This window comes from Moschus berezovskii, chromosome 9 (genome assembly GCF_049115385.1).
Source record: "Moschus berezovskii isolate FMDL1 chromosome 9, NW_MosBer_1.0, whole genome shotgun sequence".
In the NCBI taxonomy this organism is placed as follows: domain Eukaryota; kingdom Metazoa; phylum Chordata; class Mammalia; order Artiodactyla; family Moschidae; genus Moschus; species Moschus berezovskii.
In genome coordinates this window covers 59,230,419-59,245,296 of record NC_142468.1, presented here as the reverse complement: position 1 = coordinate 59,245,296, position 14,878 = coordinate 59,230,419, and the positions used below count along the sequence as shown (strand labels likewise).

Below are 14,878 nucleotides of genomic sequence, written 5' to 3'. Positions count from 1 at the left end.
GGTCTCCAGCATTGCAGGCAGACGCTTTAACCTCTGAGCCACCAGGGAAGCCCAAAAGAAGGCAGAGTGCCAAAGAATTAATGCTTTTGAACTGCAGTGCTGGAGGACTCTTGAGAGTCCCTTGGACAGCAAGGAGATCAAACAAATCAATCTTGAAGGAAATCAAACTGAGTACTTATTGCAAGGACTGATGCTGACACTGAAGCTCCAATACTTTGGCCACCTGATGCACACAGCTGACTCTTTGGAAAAGACCCTGATGCTAGGAAATATTGAAGGCAGAAGAAGAGGTTGACAGAGGATGAGCTGTTTGGATGGCATCACCGATGCAATGGACATGAACTTGGGCCAACTCTGAGAAACGATGAGAGACAGGAAGGCCTGATGTGCCACAGTCCATGGGGTCACGAAGAGTCAGACATGACTTGGCAACTGAACAACAACAACATATCTTTATCTGAGGCTGAGGTTGTAACAGAAAGTAACCATCCCAGACCATGTGAACTTGGGTAAAGTGATTAGCCTCTCTGAGACTCAGTCTCCCTTCTCCATGCAGGATTTTGGGGAGGATTTAAAATCTATGTAAAGATCTTAGTGCAATATTTGACATATTATGGTTGCTCAACAAATGAGGGCCAGTTCTAAGTGTCAGTATCACTACACAGTGGTGGCGGTAGTGGTTGTGGTAGTAACAGCTCACTTAGTAGAAAGCTTTAAGTCCCTCAAAATAAATATATAAAGAACATGAACAAAGAGAATTGGTGGTCCAGTGGCTAAGACTTGGCACTTATACTTCAGTGGCCTGGGTCCAATCCCTAGTCAGGGAATTAAGATCCCACAAGTCATGTGGCATGGCCAAAAATAATTAAAAAAAAAAAAACCATGAACAGAGAATGCTCAAAAAGAAGAAAGAAAACTCATAAACTTGGAAAAAGTTTCAATCTCACCAAAAGCCAAAGAAATGCAAATCAAAACAATGAGATGGTATTTTTTTGATCTACTAAATTATCAGAATATTTTTTAAAACAGTAGCTATCCAGTGCTGGGAGGGTGTGCTGAAAGTGGTATTTTTAATCATTACCAATAATATGTAAATTGGTACAACCCTCTTAGGAAGAGATGTGGAAACATATACTGTCATTTCAAAACAGATCATATTCTTTGATACAGTAATTTCACAGCTAGGATTCAGTCCTAAGAACAGATCCCCAAACACAGAAATACTATATGAATAAAAATGTAAAATGTAGTTGTTATTGAATAATTGGAAACAACCTAGCTGTCCAGCAGTTAGAAGAATAATTAGGATTTACTTTGCAGATATGAGTCCAGCCTCTGGCTTAGAGGCATTCAGTTCAGTTCAGTCGCTCAGTCGTGTCCGACTCTTTGCGACCCCATGAATAACAGCACGCCAGGCCTCCCTGTCCATCACCAACTCCCGGAGTTCACTCAAACTCATGTCCATTGAGTTGGTGATGCCATCCAGCCATCTCATTCTCTGTCGTCCTCATCTCCTCCCGCCCCCAATCCCTCCCAGCATCAGAGTCTTTTCCAGTGAGTCAACTCGTCGCATGAGGTGGCCAAAGTATTGGAGTTTCAGCTTCAGCATCAGTCCTTCCAATGAACACCCAGGATTGATCTCCTTTAGAATGGACTGGTTGGATCTCCTTGTAGTCCAAGGGACTCTCAAGAGTCTTCTCCAGCATTACCTGGTGGCAATATCTCCAGCCTCTGATCCCCCTCTTCCCTGATCTCCCAAATCTTTATCTCTACTTTGCAGATATGAAAAGTATGAAAAGATATGAACAGTAAGAAAAGGGAAAAACATAGGACACTGAAAGATGAACTCCCCAGGTCGGTTGGTGCCCAATATGCTACTGGAGATCAGTGGAGAAATAAATCCAGAAAGAATGAAGAGATGGAGCCAAAGCAAAAACAACACCCAGTTATGGAAGTGACTGGTGATAGAAGCAAGGTCCGATGCTGTAAAGAGTGATATTCCACAGGAACCTGGAATGTTAGGTCCATGAATCAAGGCAAATTGGACGTGGTCAAACATGAGATGGCAAGAGTGAACATTGACATTTTAAGAATCAGCAAATTAAAATGGACTGGAATGGGTGAATTTAACTCATATGACCATTATATCTACTACTGTGGGCAAGAATCCCTTAGAAAAAAATGGAGTAGCCATCACAGTCAACAAAAGAATCAGAAATGCAGTACTTGGATGCAATCTCAAAAACATCAGAATGATTTCTGTTCATTTCCAATGCAAACCATTCAATATCACAGTACTCCAAGTCTATGCCCCAACCAGTAATGCTGAAGAAGCTGAAGTTGAACAGTTCTATGAAGACCTACAAGACCTTCTAGCACTAATACCCAAAAAAGATGCTCTTTTCATTATAGGGGACTGGAATGAAAAAGTAGGAAGTCAAGAAACACCTGGAGTAACAGGCAAATTTGGCCTTGGAGCATGGAATGAAGCAGGGCAAAAGCTAATAGAGTTTTGCCAAGAGAACACACTGGTCATAGCAAACACCCTCTTCCAACAACACAAGAGAAGACTCTACACGTGGACATCACCAGATGGTCAATATCGAAATCAGACTGATTATATTCTTTGCAGCCAAAGATGGAGAAGCTCTATACAGTTAGCAAAAACAAGACCAGGAGCTGACTGTGGCTCAGATCATGAACTCCTTATTGCCAAATTCAGACTTAAATTGAAGAAAGTAGGGAAAACCACTAGACCATTCAGTTATGACCAAAATCAAATCCCTTAGGATTATACAGTGGAAGTGAGAAACACATTCAAGGGATTAGATCTGATAGATAGAGTGCCTGATGAACTATGGACAGAGATTCGTGACATTGTACAGGAGACAGGGATCAAGACCATCCCCAAGAAAAAGAAATGCAAAAAAGCAAAATGCTGTCGAGGAGACCTTACAAATAGCTGTGAAAAGAAGAGAAGTGAAAAGCAAAGGAGAAAAAGAAAGATATACCCATTTGAATTCAGAATTCCAAAGAATAGCAAGGAGAGATAAGAAAGCCTTCCTCAGTGATCAATGCAAAGAAATAGAGGGAAACAATAGAATGGGAAAAACTAGAGATATCTTCAAGAAAACTAGAGATACCAAGGGAACATTTCATGCAAAGATGGGCTCAATAAAGGGCAGAAATGGTATGGACCTAACAGAAGCAGAAGATATTAAGAGGTGGCAAAATACACAGAAGAACTATACAAAAAAGATCTTCCCAACCCTGATAATTATGATGGCATGATTACTCACCTAGAGCCAGACATCCTGGAATGCGAAGTCAAGTGGGCCTTAGGAAGCATCACTACAAACAAAGCTAGTGTAGGTGATGGAATTCTAGTTGAGCTATTTCAAATCCTAAAAGATGATGTGGTGAAAGTGCTGCACTCAATATGCCAGCAAATTTGGAAAATTCAGCAGTGGCCACAGGGCTGGAAAAGGTCAGTATTCATTCCAACCCCAAAGAAAGGCAATGCCAAAGAATGCTCAAACTACCGCACAATTGCACTCATCTTACATGCTAGTAAAGTAATGCTCAAAATTCTCCAAGCCAGTACATGAACCATAAACTTCCAGATGTTCAAGCTGATTTAGAAAAAGCAGAGGAACCAGAGATCAACTTGCCAACATCCACTGGATTATCGAAAAAGCAAGAGAGTTCCTGAAAAAGATCAATTTCTGCTTTATTGACTATGCCAAAGCCTTTGTGTGGATCACAATAAACCGTGGAAAATTCTGAAAGAGATGGGAATGCCAGACCACCTGACCTGCCTCTTGAGAAATCTGTATGCAGGTCAGGAAGCAACAGTTAGAACTGGACATGGAACAACAGACTGGTTCCAAATAGGAAAAGGAGTATGTCAAGGCTGTATATTGTCACCCTGCTTATTTAACTTATATGCAGAGCACATCATGAGAAACACTGGGCTGGAAGAAGCACCAGCTGGAATCAAGATTGCCAGGAGAAATATCAATAACCTCAGATATGCAGATGACACCACCCTTATGGCAGAAAGTGAAGAAGAACTAAAGAGCCTCTTGATGAAAGTGAAAGAGGAGAGTGGAAAAGTTGGCTTAAAGCTCAATATTCAGAAAACTAAGATCATGGCATCTGGTCCCATTACTTCACAGCAAATAGATGGGGAAACAGTGTCAGACTTTATTTTTCTGGTCTCCAAAATCACTGCAGATGATGACTGCAACCATGAAATTAAAAGATGCTTACTCCTTGGAAGAAAAGTTATGACCAACCTAGACAGCATATTAAAAAGCAGAGACATTACTTTGCCAACAAATGTTCGTCTAGTCAAGGCTATGGTTTATTCCAGTAGTCATGTATGGATGTGAGAGTTGGACTATAAAAGAAAGCTGAGCACTGAAGAATTGATGCTTTTGAACTGTGGTATTGGAGAAGACTCTTGAGAATCCCTTGGACTGCAAGGAGATCCAACCAGTTCATCCCAAAGGAAATCAGTCCTGAAAGTTCACTGGAAGGACTGATGTTGAAGCTGAATCTCCAATACTTTGGCCACCTGATGTGAAGAACTGACTCATTTGAAAAGACCCTGATGCTGGGAAAGATTGGAGGCGGGAGGAGAAGGGAACAACACAGGTTGAGATGGTTGGATGGCATCACTGACTCTATGGACATGGATTTAAGTAAACCACAGGATTTGGTGATGGACAGGAATGACTGGTGTGCTTCAGTCCATGGGGTTACAAAGAATCAGACATGACTGAGGGACTGTACTGAATTTAACTCAACTGAACTGCAGATATGATGATACTACATGGAAAATACGTTAAGAAGCAGGCAGGCTACAGTGTTTTCTGTGTAGTGTTGTGCATGCGTGCTCAGTTGCTTCAGTCTTACTCTTTGTGACCCTATGGACTGTAGTCCACCAGCCTCCTCTGTCCATGGGAATTCTCCTGGCAAGAACACTGGAGTGGGTTGCCATGCCCTCCTCCAGGGGATCTTTCTGACCCAGGGATCAAACGCCTGTCTCTTATGTCGTGGGCTGGCAGGTTCTTTACCCCAGCCCCACCTGGGAAGTCTCATGTAGTATTGAACAGCAGACTAATCTGGAAGGAAATATTTCACATTAGAAATAGGAATCATATTAAAGTGGTATGATTATCAGGAATTGTTACTTTTAAATTTTAAAATTATAGTTAATTAAAACTAGATTTTCTTTTCTGCTTCCAAATGAGTTCTCTTTTGTGTGTGTGTTCAGTTGTGTCGGACTCTTCATGACCCGGTGGACTGCAGCACATCAGGCTTCCTTATCCCTGTCCCTGAGCAAACTCAGGGAGATGGTGAAGGACAGGGAAGACTGGTGTGCAGTTCATGGGGTCAGGAAGAGTCGGACACTACTGAGCAACTGAACAAGTGATGTCTGCCTCAGGCACAACTCTGTACCCTTGGAAAGACTTAGCACCAACAGAGCGCCCACTCCCATCCCCACCCCAGTGAGGACAATGGCACTGTCCTTCTCTCCCCCCATCCAGGCAGTGCAGCCAAAGGTCCCCAAGCCAGCTGAAGTCCACAGGGATGCCACTGCCCGGTCTAGACGTCCGAGCAGCAAGCACACTCCTGGAGGGAGGCACTGAGGTGCCCTCATACCCCCTGCAACACACCACACCGTCTTCACTCCCCATCCAGACGGACAGGCTGAGGGAGCCGAGGCCTTCAACAGGTCTACCACGCGAAGGCTGTGTGATCTCCGGCACCGTGTCAATCACTCTGTGCCTCAGCATTCTCTTCCGCAAAATGGAGGTAACAGTGGGCCCTACCTGGAGGGCTGCCTGCCGGGGTTCAGTCTGGCACACGGTGTACTCAATAAAGGATCGTGTTGCCATCTGCTCTCTAGCCAATGTCTCCTCCATCCAAACTCTCCGCTCCAGGGTGGGGAGCGCCTGAGTCCCAGACGAGCAGCCCATATGCTCCGCCAGGTGGTGCCCGTTCCTCGCGCCACAAAGAAGCCCATGACGCAGGTGGCCGATCCGGACAATCGCAGCCTTGGTCGCCCCTGCGGGGGTGAGGGGTATCCTCTCGGCCTCTGCCCGCCTGCCCCGGCCCCCTCCCCGCGGACTCTCGGCCGTGGGCCTCCCACGCCAGCTCCTCCTCCATGCCTCCGCTTCGGAGCCCCTCTCTGCATTGTGCCCGGGCGCGAGCCGCTTGTTCCCGTCCGCGAGCCGCTTGTTCCCGTCCGCGAGCTTGGACCGGATGAACCGAGGGAGGGCGAACTGAGTTCGGGGTGAGGACGAGGCTCCCGGGAACGGGAGCGTCCGGGTGCAGGCAACAGTCCTCCAGACCCCTCGCCTCTCCGCCCACCTCGGGTATGTTATGCAGGCAGCTGCGGCGGCCTCCCGCTCGCCCTCTATTCTCAGGCCAGGTTGAGGGTCCCTCTTCGGGCTCCCTGGACCAGGCTACGGACAGGTGGGTGGGAGCCACTCGGGACTCCGCAGATCCCCCAGTGCTTTTCTTCCTAACAGCGAGTTGTCCCAACCTTCCTGGCCTGGATGTGCGACCTCCCCCAGGGCCCTGGGAGCCTGGTCTGGCGGCCCCAGGCGTTGAAATTCACACCCCAAGCTCTTGAATGGGCATTTACAGAACAGAAACCTCTGCAGGCCTGAAGGCATTTCAAGAGATGGTCAGATTTGTTTATGACCAGAAAAATACAAATTAAAATGACAATGAGATACCACTTACACCAATCGGGCTAGCAAAAATTAGAAAAACTGGATAATGTCAAATGTGGTGGGGACTGAGGGGTGTTCTGACAAGATGCAGTGCTGGTGGGGGGTAGCCTGGGGCAGCCATTCTGGCCAAGAATCTTGGCAATAATGAGGGAAACTAAACACAGTGAATCTTGACCCTGAAATTAGGCTCCTTCTCTTACAGGCTCATAAGGGGACATGTTAAATAATGTTTATTGCTGGATTGTTGTTTTGTGGTTGCTGGGAGCTGGAGGCAACCCAAGTGTCCACATTGAGAAAGTGGATGGATAAGTAAAATGTGATACTACCATGCAAGGTGGCTTCCCAGGTGACTCAGTGGGAAAGAATCCCCCTGCCAATGTAGGAGACTTGGGTTTGATCCCTGGGTTGGGGAGATACCCTGGAGAAGGAAAAGGTAACCCACTCCAGTATTCTTGCTGAAAAATCCCATGGACAGAGGAGACTGGCAGGCTACATACAGTCCATTAGGTTTCAAAGAGTCAGACACCATTGAGAATGCAAAACACTGTGCAACTACAGATAAAAGGGACCAGGTGTGTTTACACCAACATGGATTGATACACCAAATGCTGAGCAGAAAAAGTAAACCAACTAAATGAGACCTAAAACACAACACCAATAAAAGTGCTTGTGCACAAAACAACACAGATTTGCAAAGATACATACAATACAAACAAAAAAGTACTCGTTAAACTCAACAGAATGGGCTGGACTTGAGACACTGGGGGGTGTCCGTGACTCCTCTTTGTTTCCTTATAAGCATTTACAGCTTCTTTAGATTTGGGGATAGTGGGGTCCCAGGCATCTCTGCCCCAAGGCAAGAAGTCATTATTATTTATTCTGGATCCGAGGAGGACAAATATCTTTCAGTCATTCCTGTAGTTCAGAAAGACTTCCTGGGGAAGGAAGTACTTGAAATGGACTTTGAAAAATAATATAGTGAGAAGAGCTAACAATTAATGAGCCCCACAGTAAGGACTGTGTGGATTATCTCCTATTGTCCTCCAGCCCACCCTAAGAAATGGACATTATTACCACCTGATTATGGGGGAGGAAGTGAAGAACAGAGAGGGTAAATAACTCTCCCTACCTCAGAAGGTAAGTGGTAGAGCCAGGGTTCTAACCCAGCTGGTCTAATTTAAGCATGAGGATCTGGTGGTAAACAGGACCCTTGATGGAGTCAGCTACAGACAGCTGGTGGTTAGTCACTGTCCAAACCCTGGCCTCCCAGATGGATGCAGAGATGCCAAGGAGCAGTCAGCTGGCACAGCTGCCCAGCTGCCATCCTTGAAGTCCATGGCCGTTAGCCAGCAGAGTGAAGTGGCTGCTACTTTATCACCTTCTTCCTGCAGCCACTGCTGCCAGGAGACGATCCGTGGCTCCACAATTCCCCCATGGAACCTGGAGGTGAGACCCAAGTGACCATGAGTCAGCATTAGAGAAACCCTTGGGTGACAGACAGAAGCCTGGCCCTTCCCTCCAGACTAGCCACCCTAGCCCAGGGCAGGCCACACCTATCTGGTGCTTCCAGGTAAACTCAGAAGGTTCTATGGGCTTCCACTAGGAGGCCTCACCATCCTTCAGTGCTCCCACATTCTGGCCAGGGATTTTTATTTTATTTTATCTATTTACTTTTGGCTGTGTCAGTAGTTGTGTCTCAGGGGCTTAGTTGCCCTAAGGCATGTGGGATCCTCCCGGATGAGGGATCGAACCCATGTCCCCTGCATTGGCATGCAGACTCTTAACCACTGAACCACCAGAAAGTCCCTAGTTAACGGGCTTTTAATTCATTATCTCACTTAATCCTCACAATAATTCTGCAAAATAGGAGTGACAATGTCACTCCATTAAATAGGAGCAAACTGAGGCTCAGTTCAGTTCACTTCGGTCATGTCCGACTCTTTGCGACCCCATGAATCACAGCACACCAGGCCTCCCTGTCCATTGCCAACTCCTGGAGTTCACTTAAACTCATGTCCATCAAGTCGGTGATGCCATCCAGCCATCTCATCCTCTGTCGTCCCCTTCTCCTCCTGCCCCCAATCCCTCCCAGCATCAGTCTTTTCCAGTGAGTCAACTCGTCGCATGAGGTGGCCAAAGTATTGGAGTTTCAGCTTTAGCATCAGTCCTTCCAGTGAACACCCAGGACTGATCTCCTTTAGAATGGACTGGTTGGATCTCCTTGCAGTACAAGGGACTCTCAAGAGCCTTCTCCAATACCACAGTTCAAAAGCATCAATTCTTCAGTGCTCAGCTTTCTTCACAGTCCAACTCTCACATCCATACATGACCACTGGAAAAACCATAGCCTTGATTAGATGGACCTTTGTTGGCAAAGTAATGTCTCTGCTTTTTAATATACTATCTAGGTTGGTCATAACTTTCCTTAGGAGTAAGCGTCTTTTAATTTCATGGCTGCAATCAGCATCTGCAGTGATTTTGGAGCCCCAAAAAATAAAGTCTGATACTGTTTCCACTGTTTCCCCATCTATTTCCCTTGAAGTGATGGAACCGGATGCCATGATCTTCATTTTCTGAATGTTGAGCTGTAAGCCAACTTTTTCACTCTCCTCTTTCACTTTCATCAAGAGGCTTTTTAGTTCCTCTTCACTTTCTGCCATAAGGGTGGTGTCGTCTGCATATCTGAGGTTATTGATAGTTCTCCCGGCAAACTTGATTCCAGATTGTTGAGGTCACAGCAGTAAATCGTGTGAAAGGCTGGATTCAAACTCTCTGAACCGTGCTTACCTGTCAGTCTGGACTAAACTGGCCCATTATCAAACCCCTTCCCATACTTCAAGTTCAACTCCACAGCACCCACCCCTAGCCTCCAGCCTCCCAGGAAGGCTCCCTTGTAGATGCTTGCTATAACTAGCTGGTGATCTAGGTCAGTCCCTTTGCCTCTGAGGGCCACAGTCTCCTCATCTGTAAAAACCACTGGGTTGGAGGTAGGACCTGTGAGCCGTCCAGCTCTGATGGTTCTTGGCTAGACAAGGCAGAGTGATCTTTCCTGAGATCACCCAAGAGGGGTTGCGGACCCCTAGCGCTGGGCCAGTTCCTCCACAAGATAACCCTCCTGGTTTTTCCTTGCTCTTATTTCATCACTTCAGAAATTTGACAGAGAGTTTTTGTTTTACAAAAAAAGAATTATGACCTAGATTTCACAATCTACCTAGTTGATTGCATGCTCCTTTGTTATTTGGGTGACATTCTGTTAAAAAGACACGATCGTGGGCCACACCGTAGACTGACTGAATCAGAACCTTCATTTCAACAAGATCTCTGGTGATTCCTATGTACATCGAAATATGAGAAGCACTGCTCTAAGCTGTCAACACCACTTCATTCCAATCCCTCATTTTCAGGCTTTTATGCCTGTTTTCCCCAAGCAGGTCTAATTAATCTCTTTGAACTGTCATCATTTCTTGAGCACAAGCTGTGTACCAGCTACTGTGTCAGTCCTTTATCGGCATTATCTCGTGTCCTCTTACTAACCTCTCCATGATGCCTTTTCCTCCAGAGAGAGGTCACAGTTTGTAATTCTGGGACACACAAGTAACACTGGGTCCATCTCTTCCCACTCAGAACCCCTTGTTGTGTCATTTCATACTCAAAAGAAACACCAGTGTGGTTCCAAAGCTTTGAAAAATAATGCAAGTGGGATTTTCTTCATCAACAGTTTAACACAGGCTCACTGCAGGAATTATAACAATTTCACAAGCTATTAGCATACAAGGTAATATCTCTTAAAAAGCCAATAAAGTTAAATAACATACTCAGAACAAATGATAAATTAATTACACTATTGTTCTAGGCAAGGACAGATGAAGAGAAACTCAGTTGAGATGTACCTTTTCTACCAGTTTTGGTTTCTCAGAAGATATCTTTGCCAACAGAGAGCTACATCGAGCTTGGATTCTTGGCCAGTTGAGCCACAAGGGAAGCCCAAGAATACTGGAGTGGGTAGCCTATCCCTTCTCCAGCTAATCTTCTCAACACAGGAATCGAACTGGGATCTCCTGCGTTGCAGGCAGATTCTTTACCAACGGAGCTATGAGGGAAGCCCCTAAGTGAAAGTGAAAGTCGTTCAGTCGTGTCTGACTCTTTGCGATCCCATGGACTATACAGTCCATGGATTCTCCAGGCCAGAATATTGGAGTGGGTAGCGTTTCCCTTCTCCAGGGGATCTTCCCAACCCAGGGACTGAACCCAGGTCGCCCACATTGCAGGCTGATTCTTTACTAGCTGAGCCACAGGGGAAGCCCACATAGAGCTACCAACGCAAAAATAAAAGCCCCTTGTTGCTACAGCATGTTGCTAGGCAAAATGGTGCCTGTGTTGACTGGCAGGCAGATGTCCTTCCAGGCTGCATGGTTTGTCACCACCACTGATGAAGGAGTAGGCTTTACCAGGGCAGGAACTAATGCCCCAAGGTCTTCAGAGAGCTAGATCAGCAAGAGGTAGTTTTGCCCAGACTGAAACTCTCAGATATTCCCCCCAAACTCTCAGTATTTATCATCTAAATGTCCCCTTTGCAATAGCTGTTTCTCTACACATTCTTATCGATCAACCCCCATCCGGGTCCCTCAGCAGCTGGGCCCCTAAGTGCTTATCAACAGCAACAGATGAGATGAAGACATCCCAACACAGCTTACTTCACTTTCAAATAAAAAAAAAACTTCACTTCCAAAAACAGCTCTTTTTTTGTTGTTTGTCTTTGACACAAACAAGTGGATTGAAACAATTGCACATTGATCACAAACAGCTGGGTTTGAAATCATATCAAACCAATACACAAGTGGCAAGGAATTCAGGGAAGTTCAGACAGAACAAAATGTCCTAAAAATCGTATTTCAGTGTCTCTTTCCCCAGAGTTCCACTCATCCAATAGGGCCCCCACTTCTCATCCCAAACCAGCTCTGCCTATCTGCTCCTAACCAGACTCTTTTGTGACACCCAAATGTTCTCTGCCCAGCTTCATTTTTTATATAAACAATTTTGTCTGCCCACCCCTCCTGCCACTGGGATTTCCGCCCTAGTGCCCACAAGCAGCCAGTTTCTTCCTTCAGAGTCTGTAAAGACTCCTAGCTTATAGTGGGAAACTGTTGTATGGCACAGGAAGCTCAGCTCAGTGCTCTTTGATGGCCTAGGATGGAGGATGGAGGTGGAGGGGGAAAGGAGGCTCAAGAGGGAAGGAATATACGTATATTTATAGCTGATTTATGTTGTTGTACAGCAGAAACTAACAAAACATTATAAAGCAATTATATTCTAACTAAAAAATAAATTAAAAAGACTCCTAGCTTAACACTTTTTTTTCAATTGAAGTACAGTTGATTTACACTATGCCATGTGAATATTTGCTTACTTGCTTGTATCGACTTAAAAAACAATGCACAACATGAGAGTTGTGAGTTAAGTTTTATTTGCGGCAAAATAAGGACTATAGCTATCTACAGATAGCTCTGAGAAACTGCTCCAAAGAGATCAGGAGGACGGACAGTATATATGTGATTTTGGTAAAGGGGGAGTACATGCAATCAAGCACATATTTTTTTATTGAAAGGTTCTGCTGGTCTCGTGAAACTTCTGCTAGTCACGAGAAATAGTCGTCACCATGAAGGATTCTAGTGCTTCTCTGGATATGAGGAGATACAAGAATTGGGCTCATAAAATCAGCTCCTGAGACTATCTAACTATCTGAAGACCTGTCCTGCCAGTTTTTTTTCCCTGAGCACAGAGTGCCTCATTTCTGCTCTCTACCCTGAACTCCTTCATGGGGTGTTGAAGGTCAGCAGCCGCAGCAGCACATGATTTAATCCTTGCAGAGGTAGATGGCAAGTACCCATGTCAAGTGCCAATTTGTTGTTGTTATTGTTCAGTTGCTAAGTTATATCTTTTTGTGACCCCACAAAATGCAGCACGCCAGGCTTCCCTCTTCTTCACTATCTCCTGGAGTTTGCTCAAATTCATGTCCATTGAGTCAGTGATCACATCTAACCATCTCATACTCTGTTGCCCCCTTCTCCTTCTGCCCTCACTCTTTTCCAGCATCATGGTCTCTTCCAATGAGTTGGCTCTTTTCATCAGGTGACCAAAGTATTGAAGCTTCAGCTTCAGCATCAGTCCTTCCAGGGAATATTCGGGTTGATTTCCTTTAGGATTGACTGGCTTGATCTCCTTGCTGTCCAACAGATTCTCAAGAGTCTTCTCCAGCACCACAATTCGAAGGCATCAAATCTTTGGTGCTCAACCTCCTTTTCGGTCTGACTCTCACAAAGGGAGGTCTGGTGGAGAAGCAGTAGGATCCTGGGGCTTAAACTGACTGAGAGCTGAGGAGGTGAGACAAGGTACGCAGTCCTTCCTGGAAGAATGGATGGAAAAAGGAGAGAGGCTGGGCGGCAGACAGGGACACTCGGGAGAGGGAAGGTGTTCTTTGTTCTAAGATGATAGAGAGCAGAACCTGCTTATATGCTGAAGAAGAATTAATGGAGAGAAAAAGACAAAGCCTCAGGAGAGATGGGTTATAATCGATGGTGCAACCTCTGAGGAAATGAGACACAACTAGAATAATTATAGCTGACATTTATTGAGCACTTATTTTCAGCAAACGTGATGTTAAGTGTTCTGTATGCATTATCTCATTTATCCTCATAATGACCTTATGAGGCAGGAACCATTATCATCCCACTTTACAGATGAGGAGACCAAGACACAGAGAGTTAAATAAACTGCCCACAGTTACACAGCTAAGCAGCGGTGGTGTTGGGATGGAGCACTGATCTAAAAAGCAGAGGACAGGATCTGCGCACAGAGGGGGGCCTCGCCCTGGAGGCAGTGGCGAGGAAGGAAGGGTGGCTTCATTTTCTCTGCAAACGGGAAAGAACAGAAGCAGAGAAGGGGAGGGGACCAAGCAAGCATATATTCAGCCATGACTGGGTGGCAGGTCTGAGGCCAGCACTTAACAACTGTCTCATGAACCAGAAGCCATCCCGCCAGGTAGGTGTTATTACTAGACAAGGAGACTGAGGCTCCACTTGTCGTCCACAGGGCCCTTTCCAGAGCCCTGTGGAGGCGGTCTGCCAAGAGTGTTGCGCCCATGATGCTGATGCTGGTCTTGGATGGGTTGCTTGTCTGTTTTATTTTGGCTGCCCCTGGTCTTAGTTGCAGCATGCGGGCTCTTGGTTGTGGAATGTGGGAATTGTTGTTTCCAGACTGGGGGTTGAACCTGGACCCCCTGCCTTGGGACCACGGAGTCCTAACCACTGGACCACTAGCCAAGTCCTTTTGGGTGGGTTCTTGAGCGAGTTCATTCTGAAATTGCTGTGAGGAATGAGGCATCTTTCTGGCGTCAGTGAGGCCCTGATTCCTGGGAGTCATGTGTGAAACCACTGCTTGTCTCTGGGGCACGTGCACTCACTCCTGGGCCCTGACTCCCCCTGTTACGTGTCTCAGCTAAGAAAATCTCTACCTCCCTGTTCAACTCCAATTTTGAACAAAGCCTGCCAGAGAATAGCTTCCTCAGACTCACTGCCATGGCAACGCACTCCAGCCTTACCTGCTTCGCCCAGCAAGACATTGCCATTTGCAGACCACACCTTGCCATCGAGGTAGGCACCGGTCCTTCCCCAAATCGCTGTGTTTGCTGCTATTCAGGTCGCCATTCAGAAAGAACAGAGCCCCTCAAGCTTCAGAGCAGGTGACCGTGCTGAAGAAACTATCAGGAAATGCTGGGTTGAGAGCTCCTTCTCTTGAAAGAGATGATTTCTTATATATATGATACTAAGATTTAAATCTTTCCACTTTAAGTAAAAGTTTCTAAAATTGGAGTCTTCTCAGTGGCTGCCTCCAAACTTACAAAGATAATAGCCTATGGTCATTTAGCATTTTATACAATACCAATGTATTTTCATGTTTTACTTCTTTTAATACAACAGCCCTGGGAGGTGAACTCTTCCCGTTATTCAGATGAGGAAAGCATCATCATAAAAATGGCCTGTCTTAGAGGCTTAGGGCTCTTAGTCCAGTCCTCTTTCCACATGTGTACTCGGATCAAAATGAACGTGACTTGGTCTCTGCCCTGGAGGGGG

General features: G+C 45.7%; 1 protein-coding gene across 3 annotated transcripts in view; it reads left to right on the top strand.

The window, feature by feature from the left end:
* PTGDR (prostaglandin D2 receptor) overlaps window positions 1-14,878 on the top strand; it is a 40,965-nt gene that overhangs the window by 23,142 nt on the left and 2,945 nt on the right. For 2 of the 3 annotated variants that reach the window (XR_016038220.1, XM_088839694.1), the window contains one exon: window positions 5,556-5,906. The exons of the other annotated variant lie outside the window; for it this stretch is intronic. Coding sequence is in view for 1 of the 2 variants with exons in the window: in XM_088839694.1 (XP_088695820.1) it covers window positions 5,556-5,657 (102 nt within the window). In the remaining variant the exon portion in view is untranslated. Of the gene's footprint in view, window positions 1-5,555; window positions 5,907-14,878 lie in introns of those variants that run through there. 3 annotated transcript variants of the gene reach the window in all.